This window comes from Heptranchias perlo, chromosome 6, assembly GCF_035084215.1.
Source record: "Heptranchias perlo isolate sHepPer1 chromosome 6, sHepPer1.hap1, whole genome shotgun sequence".
Classification (NCBI taxonomy): Eukaryota; Metazoa; Chordata; class Chondrichthyes; order Hexanchiformes; family Hexanchidae; genus Heptranchias; species Heptranchias perlo.
Window position 1 is genome coordinate 101,951,901 of NC_090330.1, and position 18,239 is coordinate 101,970,139.

Below are 18,239 nucleotides of genomic sequence, written 5' to 3' on the forward strand. Positions count from 1 at the left end.
GGTTGGGCATAGGACACTGCCCTGAGGAACTCCTGCAGCAATGTCCTGGGGCTGAGATGATTGGCCTCCAACAACCACTACCATCTTCCTTTGTGCTAGGTATGACTCCAGCAACTGGAGAGTTTTCCCCCTGATTCCCATTGACTTCAATTTTACTAGGGCTTCTTGATGCCACACTCGGTCCAATGCTGCCTTGATGTTAAGGGCAGTCACTCTCACCTCACCTCTGGAATTCAGCTCTTTTTTCCATATTTGGCTGTAATGAGGTCTGGAGCCGAGTGCTCCTGGCGGAATCCAAACTGAGCATCGGTGAGCACGTTATTGGTGAGTGACACCTTCCATCACTTTACTGAAGACTGAGAGTGACTGATGGGGCAGTAATTGGCCAGATTGGATTTGTCCTGCTTTTTGTGGACAGGACATACCTGGGCAATTTTCCACATTATCGGGTAAATGCCAGTGTTGTAGCTGCACTGGAACAGTTTCCCAGAGACACGGCTAGTTCTGGAACATAAGTCTTCAGCACTACAGCCAGCATGTTGTTGGGGCCCATAGCTTTTGCTGTATCCAGTGCACTCAGTCCTTTTTGATATCACGTGGCGTTAGACTGGCTTCTGTGATGGTGGGGATATCGGGAGGAGGCCGAGATGAATCATCCACTTGACACTTCTGGCTGAAGATGGTTACAAACGCTTCAGCCTTGTCTTTTGCACTCACGTGCTGGACTCTGCCATCATTGCGGATGGGGATGTTCACGGAGCCTCCTCCTCCCGTTAGTTGTTTAATTGTCCACCATCATTCACGACAGGATGTGGCAGGACTGCAGAGCTTTGATCTGATCTGTTGGTTGTGGAATCGCTTTGTTCTGGCTATAGCATGTTGATTCTGCTGTTTAGCATGCATGTAGTCCTGTTGTAGCTTCATCAGGTTGGCACCTCATTTTTAGGTACGCCTGGTGCTGCTCCTGGCACGCTCTTCTAAACTCCTCATTGAACCAGGGTTCAATGGTAGAGAGGAATATGCTGCATGAGGTTACAGATTGTGCTGGAATACAAAACAGTGCCTCATGGATGCCCAGTTTTGAGCTGCTAGATCTTTTCTGAATCTATCCTGTTTAGCATGGTGGTAGTGCCACATAACACGTTGGATGGTGTCCTCAGTGTGAAGACAGGACTTCATCTCCAAAAGGACTGTGCGTGGTCACTCCTACTGTCATGAACAGATGCATCTGCGATAGGTAGATTGGTGAGGACAAGGTCAAGTAGGTTTTTCCCTCATGTTGGTTCGCTCACCATCTGCTGCAGGCCCAGACTGGCAGCCATGTCCTTCAGGACACGGCCAGCTCGGTCAGTAGTGGTGCTACTGAGCCACTTTTGGTGATGGACATTGAAGTCCCCCACCCAGAGTACATTCTGTGCCCTTGCTTCCCTCAGTGCTTCCTCCAAGTGGTGCTCAACATAGAGGAGGACTGATTCATTAACTGAGGGAGGGCAGTAGTTGGTAATCAGCAGGTTTACTTGCCCATGTTTGACCTGATGCCGTGAGATTTCATGGGGTCCGGAGTCAATATTGAGGACTCCCAGGGCCACTCCCTCCTGACTGTATATCACTGTACCGCCACCTCTGGTTGGTCTGTCCTGCCAGTGGGACAGGACCTACCCAGGGATTGTAGGACTAAAATCAATTTTTTAAGGCTAATGTGGGACTACAAGCATAATTAACCTCTATCTCTTGTTTTCAGCAATCACTTTGGAGATCAGGGAGATTGAAATGGAAGCACAGCTGACTGTGCCAAGAAATAGCTTATTGTTTTATATTATATTGGAATGAGTCCCAATCCTGGAGAACAATCATAACAATTGTGTTTGCATTCTATTTCTGTCCTTTTTTTGTCTGGTTACGCCTCTGTGAAGCGCCTTGGGACGTTTTTCTACGTTAAAGGTGCTATATAAATGCAATTTATTGTTGTTGTAAGTCATTAGAGAAGGGTTCTCTACCTTTCAAAAACCATAGAGCATTTTGTTGTGAAGGGTCTACTCACTGGGTAGGATCAAGATTATGTTAAGACCTGCTACTATATTCTCCCTGCTTATCAAACTATGATCATTTGCCTGCTTTGGCACCAAGGTCTATTACTCGGGGATCCAACCCTATTTTGACAGCATGTTGCTTTCCCATCCTCACTAAAAACAGCTGGTTCTCTGATTGGAGTTTGTAGAATTGTTGTGCAAACTATTATGTTTTAGGTATTCACGCTAGACAATCTACAGAAGTTCAACACCACTGACTCCTCCCATAAGTGGACCCTGTATCCACTACGAATTGGAGTGTGCCTTTACCTCCCCAATGTCTACGTAAACGATAGCAAGACCCAAGAGTCGAGCAGAGAACCTCGATCACCATAGTCAGGCTTGCTGGTACACGCCGCATGCTTCTTCGCGTCTTCAGTAGCGATTAAATATACTCTATCATACCGAGGTTCAGGCTATAAATCAAGAGACAATTATTTAACACAGAACAGGTAAATGAATAGCACAAAATAGTTTATTCACAGTAGTTTACAAACTTTGCTATTCTTCTTGGTGGATCAAAAACAATAAAGGTGCTTCTCCTGAGATATTTCAACATACATCGATCCTACTTAGCATTTTGAAGCCCACAGTTCAGCACAATCCCCCTCATTTTTGGGGTGCATAAAATCATGGAAATAAAATATCTTCCTTTCAAGTCCTTCTGGGACCTTCTTACGGTCCTGAAATTTTGTTGCCAGCATACCCCTGAGTGCAGCATCCTTCAGATGATCTGCACCAACATTTCCACAGATTGGAGGAAATGTGGAGGGCTGCCCTGCTTTACTGTTTGGGCAGTTGATAAATTTTGTAGCCAGTCTTCATTTACATTCCATGTTGGGAAGAGGGGATGTTGTGACTGAATCAGTAGGGTTGAGATGTTTACACTCACCATGTTGGTAGGGATCTAGCCTTGGGCATCTAGACACCCAGTAATGAGAGGTGGTGATATAGACCCGTGGATACAGTAAATTCACCTAGAGAGCATCTAATTTTTGACATTTAGGATTTATACTTTAATTTTTGTTTTTCAAAAATAGGTCCAAAAATTCTTGCATCGTTTCCAATACATAAGATAAGAACATAAGAAATAGGAGCAGGAGTAGGCCACACAGCCCCTTGAGCCTGTTCCGCCATTCAATAAGATCATGGCTGATCTTCGACCTCAACTCCACATTCCTGCCCGATCCCCATATCCCTTGATTCCCCGAGAGTCCAAAAATCTCTCAGCCTTGAACATATTCAACGACTCAGCATCCACAGCCCTCTGAGGTACAGAATTCCAAAGACTCACAAACCTCTGTGTGAAGAAATTCCTCCTTATCTCAGTCTTAAATGGCCGACCCCTTATCCTGAGACTATGCCCTCTAGCTCTAGCCTCTCCAGCCATGAGAAACAACCTCTCAGCATCTACCCTGTCAAGCCCCCTCGGAATCTTATATGTATCAATGAGATCACCTCTCATTCTTCTAAATTCCAGAGAGCAAGGCCTATGCTACCCAATCTCTCCTCATAGGACAACCCGCTCATCCCAGGAATTAATCTAGTGAACCTTTGTTGCACCACCTCGAAGGCAAGTATTATCCTTCCTTAGATAAGGAGACCAAAACTGTACACATGTCTTACCAAAGCCCTGTACAATTGTAGTAAGTCTTCCTTACTCTTGTACCCCAACCCTCTTGCAATAAAGGGCAACGTGTCATTTGCCTTCCTAATTGCTGTGTACCTGTATGCTAACTTATTGTGTTTCTTGTATGAGGACACCCAAATCCCTCTAAACACCAACATTTAATAGTTTCTCACCATTTAAAAAATATTGTTTTTCTATTCTCCCTACCAAAGTGAATAACCTTACATTTCCCCACATTGTACTCCATCTGCCACCTTCTTGCCCACTCACTTAACCTCTCTAAATCCCTTTGCAGACTCCTTGGGCAGAATTTTAACTTTGAAAAACAGGTGCATTGGGGCATTGAAAATTATATTAATTTCAGACCCACCCCCATCCTGGCCATTTCCGTTTTTCACCGGGGCAGGACACCAACCCACTCCCAGGAGGTGGACTGGTCACTAAAACCTTTCAAGGAAGCTGCGTGCCTCCATTTTCAAAGGTTTTTTGATTTCAACCCTTGGGGGCCGGTATTCCCAGGCCTTTTCCTTCACACCACGCGAAAGGAGGCGAGAAGACCCGAAACTGCAGGTAAGTGCCTTTTTGGCACTACTTGTGGGTCCGGAGGAGCAGGTGTGCTTCCCCCAGGCCCAACAAGCCTACCTGCAGCGACCAAACCCCCTCAATCTTCGATTTCCCTCACTCAACAATCGTGGACCCCCATGATGACCCCCAATGTTTGCGGACCCCTGATCCTCAACGATCGTGGACCCTCTTGATGACCCCTGATCCACCCCCCACGATGGTGGACCCTCACGATGAACCCCGATCCCCCTGGTGACTGGCCAGCGATCCCTCCCCCCATGACCGACTCCTCCAATGACTGACTTCGTCCCCCGTGACCCCCATGCACCCACCCCAATCCATACAGTGAAAGGCTTAATTGAAGACTTACCTTTTCACGTCCTCTTCCTTGCTCCTGTCCTATTGAGGCCAGCCTGTCAATCAGGCCGGCCAGTCGGTCGGCAAACCAACAGAAAAAATAAAAGACATCCTTACGTCAAAATCGTAAGAATGTCTGGGAAATCCATACTTCCGGGTTTCCCATCCGCAACTCGACCCCCCCCGGTCCCCTTCCTGGTTCCGGGTTAAAATTACCCCCTCTGTGTCTTCCTCACAGCTTACTTTCTCACCTACCTTTGTATCGTCAGCAAACTTGGATACATTACTCTCAGTGCCTTCATCTAAATCATTAATATAGATTGTAAATAGCTGAGGCCCAAGCACTGATCGTAATACAAAACTGTGTAATGTAGGCACTAAGTGAGCAAATTTGGCAAAAGTTAAATGCATATTTTTTTTAAATGATACAAAGATTTGACGGTATTTAATTAAAGAACTCAGAACACATTTACTTTAAAAAGATAAAGGCCCTGATTTTTCTCAGACTTTCTGCTGCTGCGCCACTGTAGGTCTGTTGGAAGTGCGGTGTAAACCCCGTCTAGGTGCATAAACGGGCTTTCTGCCGCAGTTCCGACATAGCTATGGCGGGACAGCAGCAGAAAATCCCAGAAAATTCAGGGCCAAAATGATAGCATCAATGGTTCCTAATAAACTATTGAATTAATTTTTATCATGAATGGTACAACACACAGCAATCAATTTTGTAGTGTAGACAAAGTAAAGAGTTGAAAAATTATTAAAAACTTGCAGCATGAATTCTGGAATGTTTACTAAATAACAAGCACACAGCTATGTTTCTTTTCAATGGATAGTAAAACGTGACATTGAATTCACTCACAAAATAAAAACAGTACCAAAATACAGTAAATCAGAAGCTCTCCCCAATGTTCTAGTTCTAAGTGCAGTGCTTACTGTCAAACTGGATTATACAGATCATCAAAGCCTCAGGTTCAACCTCCAGTCTGTGCTGAGCTACCTGATCTCAGTTCGTTGCCACTGGAGGTGTTACAATTGGCCTCAGCACCCCTGGGGTATGGAAGGGAAATGCCAGCTCAGGTGCCCTCTCAAGTGCTATTCAGCCACTCCTACAGGATGTGCGTGTCGGGTGAGATCAGCCACAGCTATAAAGCTATACGTGGTTGAGTGTCCTACAGACACTCGGTCTAGGCTCATTTGTGAAGGATGTCTACTGGGCTGAAGTACTAGAGGTTGACCTGTATCTATGGAACCAAAACCCAAACATGTCTCAACGCCTTCAGGAGAGTGTTCAAATCAACTCCATAACCTTGCCCCTCCCTATTTCTGTAACACCCTCCATTCCTACAACTCTCCGCAAACTTTGCGTTCCTCCAATTCTGGCCTCTTGTGCATCCACGATTTCCTTCGCCCCACCACTGGCGGCCGTGCCTTCAGCTGTCTAGGCCCTAAGCGATGGAATTCCCTTCTTAAACCTCTCCACCCTTCTTTAAATCGCTCCTTAAAACCTACTTCATTGACCAAGCTTTTGGTCACCTGTCCTAATATCTCCTTAGGTGGCTTGGTGTCAAATTTTGTTTGATAACACTTCTGTGAAGTGCCTTGGGACATTTTACTATGTTAAAGGTGCTATATAAATGAAAGTTGTTGTTGAGGAGCTGAGAAAATTGATGGGGGCGGGGGAATAAAATATAGTGAATTTCAAGACTCTGGTTGCATATTGCGTTTCACCTGTTGAGATTATCATTGCCACTATGTGACAATTAATATGATTTACACATCATACAAGCCTTAATATGATTTGGCTCTAGTACAGCTTAAATTGCAGCTATAAAATAAACAATCAGATTAGAATGTGAATGTGACTTTTGCAGAATGTAAATAAGAACCTTCGGCTTTACTTGAAGCAAAAATACCGCATTGTGTCTGATGACCTATTCTTTATATTGCAAATGATAAATTGCTTTGACATTACAGATTATTTTATTTGAAAAGGTCAGGTTTCAAATGCAGATAGGTTGAATTACACCGCGCTTGGATGTTTTGAACCTCTTGGCACGAAACCTTAGAATGCATTAGCTTTATGAATGAAATTATGTGCCCATGTGAATGCAGTATACATGCTTGTCTCCTTTGGGTGCATTATGTAAGATTTGTGCCAGTAGTCTGTGGCTGCAGATTGGTATTGGCTCATAATTATCTGGTCAAATATGAAGTACCAATTGCATTCATTATGCAAAAGGTCCCCCTTGGTTCTGAAAATAAACAAATCATGAGATTTCTTAAAAGATACACTGGATACGAAAGATAACTAAAGATTAGTGGAAATTTTTAAAATAAGTGAAAGCAGTAGTGAGGTGGGTACTATGTTGAGCTAAGGTAGTTAGATTCAATCCCTCACATTACTGAGTTCCCTATCTCTGATGTACTGATGAGAAGAGTAATGCCTCCAGGCTGCTCCAATACATTTGTCGAGGGCTGCCTCAGGGCAGGATTCGTGGCAGTCTAGGAAGAAGTTGCGGCCTATGCTCCAGGCTGTAGGTGGTGCAGGGCACTGCGAACCTGGAAGAAAACAGGAAGATTACCAGAAAAAAAAAATCAGACACAATAACAATCCAAAGTCTCCAATAAATTAAACCTATTATTTCTATTTACAGCAAAACATCTGAAATATGTTTTACAATGGTGTTACAAAGGAGAAAGCTCTTGTATTAAAGAAAAACAAAGTATTAACAGAACACTAACTAGCCAATTGAAAACCTTATTTGTTATATTGATAAACTAACCATTAAAGAATTGCAGAATAGTAAACAGATATACATTACAATAAAACCTTTATTAAAATTTTCTTTTTAAACATGTATAGTGCAAGATTATCACAAATGTAACTTGGTTACCCAATACAGTAATAAAATAAACAAACTGCTGTATATCAATAACGTTGACATCCTTGCAAGTCTATCTTCACTTTAGTTGTACAAATAAGGGTGGAATTACACTTGTGTCAGCACAGAATGGTTTAGGCATTACGCTGAAGCTAATCTTGTGCAATGTAAATTGGGTTTTTAAGGCTTGAACTAACTGAAGCGAAGTGGAGTGAGAGTCCCTCCTTCAGGAGTCTCACACTGTGCTTTGCTCTGGTGTCATGTCAGACCTTGACTCCGGATTCAGGCTGCATTTACACTATAACTGCAGCATTAGTGTGAAGCCAATAAGCTTCATACCGACACTATGGTTGTAGTGTAAATGCACCTTAAGAGTGGTTCACAAACAACGGACATATTATTGGAATCACAACGCTTGAATTAGAAAACCTGCATCTTCAGCTTTGTGGTTATGTTACAGAAAATGAGTAGTACGATGAAGTGCAGCATCTACAAAGGTCCTTCAAAAGAGTCAAGTATTTTTCTGCTTCAATTTTGTGTACCAGGCAGGACATTCTCTGTTTGTCTGCAAGAAAAAAATAATTTAGATTAGGAAGAATGCAGAATCTGTAATCTATTTTCTATTCAGGGATTCCTTAGAGGTAAAAATGTCAAAGACCTACCCACAGCGCAACTTAATGATGAGGTCGTGCTCAGAGGCATTCTTGCAGATTTTTTTCCATTTTTGATACAAAACCTAGTCATCCAATTATTATATAGGGTAGCGGTGTCCAAGCCCTTCTTTTCATGGACCACACAGGTGTGTTTCATGGCATGTTGCATATATCTCAAGCTGGTGATACCAACAGTCCTTGTTCTGATTGAGGATTTATCCATTAATGAGGCAACGGTACTAAAAGCCATTTTCTAACCTACCAGCCCACAAAATAATATACGTACACATAGGTCTGAGTTGCCCAGGCTTCAAGGGCCAGATTGCCAGGGCTTGAGGGCTGCAAATTGGACACCCCTGAATCAGAGAACTAGTTATCTCTTCCTTTAACGAAGACTTATCAGTTTGCCATAAAGGACTCAATTTACAAATTGAATACACAATAGTTTTTTTTGTCTCATTTTACATATATTCTTCCCTCCTTTATTCGTTCCCTCTCCTCCCCCATCACCGTACATACTAATAATTTCCCAGGTGACAGGGTGTAAGGTAATTTAAGCCCAGGACACTAATATTAATCTCAATCCAGCTATAGATGTATAACTGTGTCCCTAAGTGACTTACCTGCTGATTTTCTCTCCCTCCACGTGAAGAAATACCTCTACTCAGTACCTCTCCCAGACACCATGAACAAGATCAAGAATTACCGTATAACAAACTACAATTGTGGACCCATGTCCTACTATTTTGTGGCTGGTTATTGCACCACTAAATCTCAAGCAAATTTAATTCATACAACAGTTATATTCAATGTCAAAACATTTGTACACCATTTAGTTTCAGTTTTCAATTTGGTTAGTGGTGAAAAAACACTGAATCTTTTGTCACAAATACCCAAGCTTTCCTTCTCCATTATCAAATGAGTTTCAAATATCATCCTGTTTAAGGGGCAAGCTGTGCTTCAGAAGCTTCTGACTGACACAAAAATTGCATCAAATAAGGCACTGAAGGCTGGTCTCAATACAAGTCAGGTTAACACAAGTGGTACGACATACAACTTTGGGTATTAAGTAAAACACTGAACGATGGTCCTCCAAACTCAGAACATTATTCAAATTGTAGGATGCAATCCTCCTTATGCATTATTAATCCTTTCTCAGAGTCACACCTGAGGATTGTCTCTGCTCCTTTTCAGTCACATGACTGACTATTTCAAAAATGATCAAATATATAAGACATATAACACATGCAGAATGATAGTGGAGCCTTGTAAATACAGGAAATGAATTTTCAGCCTAGTCTGGCTCTGCAGTGAGCCTATTATGTCTATGTGTATCTCTAAGAACCAAGGGATGCCAATGAAGTGACGAAAAATCACAACACCGCCACCTTTTTTCATGCCTCCATTGTTGGTTTCAAAGGTTAAAGGTCAGCAGTAGTAAAAATGCTTGAATGAACCTGCTAGAGTTACTTCTGGTACCAACAGGCTAGGTACTGTAGGAGCCAGTGCTATAGTTCTGTTTTCTCCCCAGATTTTCCCTTTCACCTGAGTCTATTAAACTCGGTGTTATTAAATACAGCACATGGAGATTATATTTTGTAAGCTACCTGTGCAATTAGTGTGCTCAAATATGTTCTGCTGATATAGAGGATACTTTCTGTTGTCAGATCCTTTAGCATGACAAATGTTTACTAAGTAAATCTGTGTTTTCTCTATTCTTCCCTGTGGTGTGCTCCCAACCCTTGGGTAAATGGTCTCTGTGAAGCAAAATATGAGACACTGAGGCTCTTTTTAAAACTCGAAGCAGAAATTTTGCAAATTATACATATATAGATGGACATCAAAATGACGTTCACATATGTTTCAGTTTTAAAACAATATTTAAATTTAAAAAGTCCAATTATGTAAAATTACACTATACTTTGGCTGCTCATTTATCACTGCATGAAATTACATTAAATTATATAAAACTAAAATCTCTCGGCCTGTGATCCATTTCATGTGCTCTAATTATGGGTCCTATGCCATCCCATTAGCCTTTTTGAGTGACTGTGTAATGTCACAGCAGCACAACCATTTCGAACAGAGATGGTGTCTAAATTACATAACTTGTAACATAAGTGCTTGGAAAGGATGGAAGCTGATATGACAATGCTGACACCCAGCAATAATAGCTTCTCCTAGGGATTAACATTTTCTTGATCAAGGAGGTAGGGAGATTTTAGGGGTTTCACAAATCCATTAAGATTTATTTCCATTTCTCCTTTTGTATCTGTATTTTTCCTTCAGCGCTGAAAGCCTCAATATGAAACAAAGACCTCTGCAAAAAATCGAATGTTTTATTGAGAATTATGCAATCTATTGAATAAAAGCAGGCAAGACAAATAACATTTTGGAATGAGATTGAAAGTTGATTACTGCTGGAAATCTGGAACTCTCCAAAAGGCTGTGGATGCTGGGACAATTGAAAATTTCAAGAGAGATTGACAGATTTTTGTTTGGTAAGGGTATCAAGGGATATGGACCAAAGGCAATAAATGGAGTGGTGCTGAGGTACAGATCAGCCATGATCTGATTGAATGGCAGAACTGGCGTGAGGGGCTCAATTGCCTACTCCTATTCCTGTATTTCACATGACTAGAAGAAGCCTAAATATTTGGGCTGGTGAAAAGCTGAAGTCTTCTTTGCTTCAGACAAAGAGATAACTTACAAAAAGAGTTGGTTTTGGTTTGTAGATGTTTTCATCCTCGTCTGGGGGAATACTCAGAGAAAATTTTGTTCTGTGTGCAATAGGACTACTTTTGACTTCATCTCGAGAGCCTGGCAAGCCACCACCATAGCGCTTGTTATGCAAATTTATCAAAACTTGCTTCATTACTGCCAATTCCTGCAAAATATAAACACAGCTGACATTAAAAAAAGATAGTCAATACAGACAGGTACCACGATCACAAAATGTTTTACTAATTTACTTCTATTACTTTTATTTAACAATTAAACAAATTAAAAGATGCACCTTGATTTCTCAATAACTGATCTAACATGTAAATACTGACTATGTTTTTTAGGCCAAGTTACAAATGAGTGACTTCAATGATGTCCTCAATTTTCAAAATGATCAACATTAACTGAGAAATAAACTCTCTATTCTTTTATAATGGCAGCTGGGCCCTTTAAATGGACTTTCACCTTTCACTTACCACCTAACAGTGCAGTGTGCCCATTTTGTGTGGATGCAATTTATGTACAGCTTTATTGATGCGGCAATAACTGAAAATGTAATGTATGATGTTCACCATGTTCCTCATTTAAATATGGTTGCCTATTTTTGTTTCTGGGGACAGCCAGAAGTGACATAGGAAAATTAAATAAGTGAACAAAATGTATAGGGAGCGAGCAAAATGGGCCCATCCCCTGAGAATTGGGTGACAAGAGGAAAATCCAGGTTAGGTGTCCATTTAAAAAAAAAATTGAGTTTGAATTTAAGAGCAATGTAAGGTAAAGCTTTATGCTTTTTACATGCTTAATTCACATCCTCTTTTACAACCAAGCATTTAAGGTATGCAAAATCATTTACAGTTTGGATTGTCTTTTGGAAAAAATATAGTTATCTCAGTTTACTGTGGGGACAATGGGCTGGAAATTGTGCACATCAGCGTGGCAACCTCCGCAGCAGCTCCTACGAAGAAAAGGGACAAATTTACTTACTGCGGGTCAGAGGTGTCCACTTGCATGAATTGGAAGATTTGAAATGAATCGTGACATCTGCCCAGCCTCTGAACAGCGTGGGCTGATGCGCATGGGAAATGGCTGTGGGAATGGAAGCCACGTCCACAAGCAGGCAAGTAGAGATCATTCATTTAAAGTAAACTTCTCTGTTAAAAATTTTAAATATCTTATTATAAAAAGCCAAGCAAATGATTTAATTTAATGAAACTTACAGAAGTTAAAAGTAAAGAAAAATATCTTTTTTTTTCTCATGATCAAAAAATATTAAGATGAGTACTATGACATTCCACATTTTTAAAATTTAATTTTTTGTTGTGTCACAGTCATCACCGTGCTTTTAAAAAGTAGTGCAGGGCTGGTATTTTCCAGCATACCTTTTGGTGAAGTATCTTTGTTCCAGTTGGGCAGATGGGCAAGTTTATGAATGTTTAATGATTTCTTTGATTTTAGCGTAGGTGGCCCTTTAATTCGGACCTGTCAAACCGACAGCGAATCAATGGGAGCAAGTTCACGATTTTCTGGTTTTAATGTGCATTCGTGAACTTACTCCATGGATTCGCCAGCGGTCGGAGAGGACGCCATTACAGAATAGCGTCCTTGGGTGAGTAATTTCTGGGCCATTGAATTTTTCAATTAATAATTAATGGTGAAATGCTTATTTATAACATTTTGATCAAAAAGTTAATGATTTCTACATGTAAAACATATTTAAAATTAAACTTACTCAGTATTTAAACTTATTTGACAACAAAGCTTAAAAACACGAAAGTAGAAATTAGTGAACCAATTGAGTGACCAGGCATTTTGCGATTCATATATAAAAATGCTGTCAATGTAGTGTAGCTATCCTGGAAGGCAGCATTGTTGATGTCAACTTGTTGATCAAGATCAGACCAGCACAGCACAGCATGCAAAATGACTCCAAGGGGTTTCACAGGGGCAGTTTTAAGTATAAAAGTAGATTAGTTGTGATGTAAACCATATACTCTCACATTAAATAATTGAATGATCAATGTAACACAATTTAAACTGACTCAAGCGCAGTAACCAAGATTTATGCTCCACGCAAAAAAAACACAATTTAAAGATTTGGTGGGTGTAAGGTAAAAATAGCAAGAAAGATCTTGTTGCCAAACACTCCTGTTATGCGGTGGGCTCTCTGCCAATTTTCATGCCAGCTGAACCTCATTAACTAGACATCTGGAGATACACTGGGCCAACATTTCTACAAACATCTTTAAATGACACAAACAGGTTGTGTCCCCTTCAATTTCCTGCCATGGATTTCATTAGTCTGTTCAGTTATAAAGTACCTCAAGTGAGATTTTTTTTAAAAAGAGACAAGGATATGAACATATTTATTGTTATATCAAATGTGCTTAATGCTCCCCCCACCACAAAAAGTAAAGCCTGTCCCTTTCAGAATAACTAGTATAGCCCTGACCTTTGGCTGGATTTTGTACTGACAGTAATGACTGCAAAGTGATTTAGAGATTTAAGGATTACAGGGTACATAAGATGGCTCTCAAATTATCACATTGAAGTGCAAGTGAAAGAAGCCAGATATTAAAAACCAAGTCTCCGCATGTGTGAAAACTGATACAATTCCACGGTGTATATCAGTTGGAACTGCATTATTCCTTTTTTTTAAACTAAATTTTACAGATTCATCGAATCATATCGACACATTTCCAAGTACCATAAAAACTAATTCACAAGTTGCATTACAGCAAGCAATGCACAAGATTTTGCTGAAGCATTTTGTTATGCCAGGAAAATCATGGTACTTTTACATAATATTTTGTCCATGGGAAAATGGCCTAAATATTACTTGGATTACCAAATTTCATATTCAGTGCTTCATTATTGTAGAATTAGTTTGTATACTGAACTGTTTTTCTTGAAATAGTGAATTGCTAGAACAGTTTATCTTTGAACGTGAGCTCAAATCCCACCAGGGCAGGTTGAGAATTTGAATTTAATTTTAAAAATCTGTAAATAAAAAGTTATCAGTAAAAGTAACAATGAAGCTGTTGGATTGTTGTAAAAATCCAACTGGCCCAGTGAAGTCTTTTAAAGGAGTGTTTGTGGATGTTATCTATTATGACTTCCAGAAGCCATTTGATATGATTTCGCTCAAGAGTTTAGCAGCAAAAATAAAGGTGCACGGAATTGGAGACAACCTTGCGACATGGCTTGGAAATTGGTTGTGAGGTAGGAGACAGAGAGTCGTGATAAAGGGTACGCACTCTGATTGGCAGGATGTAACAAGTGGTGTTCCTCAGAGGTCTGTACTAGGACCTAAGTTTTTTTACCATATTTATTAATGACTTAGGTAAAGGAATAGAGAGTTGCATATCCAAGTCTGCAGATGACACCAAGATGGGAGGCACAGTAAGTAGTGCGGATGGGAGCAGGAAGTTACAAAGTGACAGACAGATTAAGTGAGTGTGCAAAACCGTGGCAAATGGAGTTCAATGTTGTGAAGTGTGAGGTCATCCACTTTGGATCTAAGAAAGACAAATCGGAGTACTTTCTAAATGGTAAGAAACTAGGAACTGTGGAGGAGCACAGAGATTTGGGTGCCCCTGTACATAAATCACTAAAATCTAGTTAGTCTAGGTAAAAATAACAAAGAAAAAGGCTAATGGAATGTTGGCTTTTATCTCATGGCAGCTGGAATATAAAGGGGAGGAATTTATGCTTCAGTTTTATACAGCCTTGGTCAGACTCCATCTGGAGTATTGCATTCAGTTCTAGGCACCACACCTCAGGAAGGATATACTGGCCTTGGAGGGGGTGCAGCGCAGATTCACCAGAATGATACCAGGGCTTAAGGGATTAAATTATGAGGACAGGTTGCATGAACTTGGCTTGTATTCCCTTGTGTTTAAAAGATTAAGGGGTGATCTAACCAAGGTGTTTAAAATGATAAAAGGATTTGATAGATTGTCTTTATCTAATAAACCCTATTTCCTCTGATGGGGGAAATCAAGAACAAGGCATAATCTTAAAATTAGAGCCAGGCCATTCAGGAGAGAAATCAGAAACCACTTTTTCACACAAAGGGTAGTAGAAATCTAGAACACTCTCCCTAAAAAGGCAATGGACGCTGGGTCAATTGAAGCTTTCAAGATTGAAACTGATAGATTTGTTAGGTAAAGGTATCAAGGGATATGGTGCAAAGGCGGGTAAATGAGGTTGAGGTACAGATCAGTGATGGTCTAATTGAATGGCAAAACAGGCTCTAGGGGCTGAATGGCCTACGTCTGTTCCTATGTTCCAGTCAACTGTACAAAGAAATAAAAGTACCATATTTTCACATATGTTCTTTAAAACCAACCAAATAGGCAGAGTTTCACCAAGTCTGTCTGGGATGGATTCAAACCCAGGCCTTAAAGATGAAAGGACATTATTCTACCACACTGTGCTATCAAGTTTCCAGCTGTTTGTTTTATAATGTTCAGCATTGAGGAATACAAATGTTTTGAAGAATCTCGCAGCAGTGAACAACAGTAATTAAAATTAACAATTTACAAATGTCTCAGTGTACAAGATTTGGCTGCATATTTTTGCTAATTATAAATCCCAATGCATAGAAAACAGACTTCAAAAGCCATGAAGACATTTTTATTTTCCAGAGTTTTTCTTTGAGGTGGGCAGAGTATTTTGCCTGTTTCAGTATCTCTATAAAATTAATACTTTTATCAAGATTACAAGTTAATTATCAAATGTATGTTATAATAGTACTAACTTTGAGCCTTTCAAACTGTTGGAAGTAAAGTAAATATATCTGGCTAATTTTAGAATTTATTTGAATGTTTTCACAAGGGGTAGATTTGCAACTGTGTATATTACACATTAAATGAAGGCACAGCATTTTCCAAATATATGTAAAATGTTTTAATGGCAATGATACCGTCTTATAAATTCCTTGTATGTAGTCGTAGCAATGTTTTAAGATAGTAAAAACTCACTAATTGTCCCCATTCTCAAAAGATAATACTGTAACTGTCTATTGTACTTCAGAACAGGAAGGAACCATTCGGCCATTAAGACCATTTCTCATTAATGCTCCAGGGACAACAATTACCGGCAAATTCTTTTAATTAACCAATTATAATCATAAAATTGGATCACTAAGTTCATAATATAAACCTGCTAGGTTCACTTGCTTTTCATGGGATGATACTTCTGTGGTCCCAGCTTGCGAACCAATGTACCTCATAGAACAATTGACCTATCTACAATTATCCATTTAACCTTTAATTCCACTCTGACCCAGAATTTTTTACAGCTTTTTTTTTTTATGAAGTGAGTTAATCAACATAACAATATCCCCTTTCCTGGGACTTTGCTCCATAGATCCCCTACTCTGAAGGAAAAAGATCTTTAATTTTTCCCACGTATTAAGTGACGCCAATGTGGTGAAGTCACCACTTATATATTGTGATGAAGTTCTTAGATTTCAAAGATCCGAGGAAACGCTCAGTTGGGTAGCTAGATCAAGTTAAGAAAAACTTTTAAGTGGTTCTTAACGTGATCTAGCTACCAAACTGAAAGTTTCCATGGAGCTTTGAAATCTAACAACTTCATCACAATACATAAGTGAAACAAAAAATTGCAGTGCCTTGGGGCTCGATTTTCGGATGTCCGAGCAGGTGCGTTCATGGTGGGGGGCTCCAAAAATTGGGGATTCCCGGGGCGGGTCCGGAGCCCGGCACCAACCCGCCCACTTCCGGGTTCCCCAATGACACGCTTAGATGCGTGCGCAGCCCCCGCATGTGAGACTCCCACCGGCAATTAAAGCCGGCGGGATCCCACTTAAATCAATTAATTTGATACTTCCGGTCATTAGGAGACCTGATTTGGAGGATGTTTTAGGAGGGGTGAGATTTTCAGGTCAACTGAGCATGTTTCCCGTACTGGGGGAAACACTCCCAATTGAAATGGACATGTTGCAGCCACCAGCCTCTGGCAGCTGCAAAGGTCCATTTGACAGGTCTGGGGTTTGAGGGGGTGGGGGGAAGATCCTCACTCATTGCAGGAAGCCACTCTGTCACTTTGGACAAAGTTTGGCCTGCACCACCCTCCTCCTAACACAAAAAATCACAAACTTGCAACCTCAACCCCGGTGTGCAGACACATTTACCTACCTTGCGGACCCCCTCAAATGTACATCTTCTGGATGGGGGCCGCCATAGCTGCAGTCATGACCTCCTCGGAGGACGAACAGCATCACCAGCCTCGCCGTCCACCTCTGACACGTGGAGCTCCACAACACAGTGCTGTGACACATCCACCTGCACAGCAGGAGGGAGGGCAACCGCAGAGAGAGATGCGTTGCAGAAGGCACTACCCTCGCCACAGGGTCTACAGACCAAGGCTTAGCTTCCTGAACCTCTCTGAGGAGCAGTGCACATGGAGGCTCAGAGTCACTCGACATGTAGTCGTGGACATCTGCAGCCTCCTTCATGCCGAGCTGCTCCCGGCTGGCCCGATCACCATCTTCTTACCTGTCGCTGTCAAAGTCACCACTGCCCTCAACAACTTCTCCTCCGCATCCTTCCAGGATGCCACCGGGGACATCGCCGGCGTCTCAGTCATCTGCACAAAAAAGCCCTGCAAATACACCTACACCCATTCTGCAGTGACACAATGGGTGGCATCAGGTGTTGGTCTTCATGGTGATCCTCAGGAAAGGGCATTATTGCACAAACCAGACAAGATTTGCAAAGGCGTGGCAGTAGCGGTGATAACAAATTTTTTATGGTTTTTTGCAAAACAAACAAAAGTAAATCAAAAACATGACATTTTGTCTTACACCCTTGTGCATCCCCTTTATGCTCACAAAACCTTCGCCGTACGTTTATGGGAACCCCTATGTGGTGCTACCCCTGTGGCTTCAGCAGAGGTAGTGTCAGGTTGCTCTTGTCCATGCCCTGACCGATGAGATGCTTTGCGCGGACACCCTCTGGGTTTCGGTGCCCGTGAGGGCCCTTCTAAAGACTGCTCCACCTGCACCTGTGCAGGGGCAGACTTGGCCACCTGGAGAGGGGGCAGCATTGTGGGTACTGGTTGAGAGGGGGGCAATGGGTGAGATGTGGGACGCTTTGCGTGGCATCCCCACTTCCATGTCCCCTTTCACCATCATCCCTCTCCTGGCCCAGGCCCACATCACTTCTTCCACTCTGCTGGACGACTTTGGAGGACTTGTGTGAAGCCTTGGAAGACCAGTTGTAAGGTAATCGGTCAGCCTGATAAAGGTGGCAGAATGTTGCTCACCCTGAATCCGAACGGCCGTTGTCAGGGCCTGAATGGACTCATTGTTGAGCCGTGCTTGAAGCTCGATGGG

At 41.5% G+C, this 18,239-nt stretch overlaps 1 protein-coding gene across 1 annotated transcript in view; it reads right to left on the minus strand.

The window, feature by feature from the left end:
* Positions 1 to 7,440: 7,440 nt before the first annotated feature.
* pibf1 (progesterone immunomodulatory binding factor 1) overlaps positions 7,441 to 18,239 on the minus strand; it is a 108,945-nt gene continuing 98,146 nt past the window's right edge. Inside the window, exons 17-18 of the mRNA XM_067985495.1 lie at positions 10,866 to 11,042; positions 7,441 to 8,067 (exon numbers count right to left, since the gene is read on the minus strand). Of these exons, the coding sequence (XP_067841596.1) occupies positions 8,014 to 8,067; positions 10,866 to 11,042 (231 nt within the window). The 3' untranslated portion in view covers positions 7,441 to 8,013. The remainder of the gene's footprint in view (positions 8,068 to 10,865; positions 11,043 to 18,239) is intronic.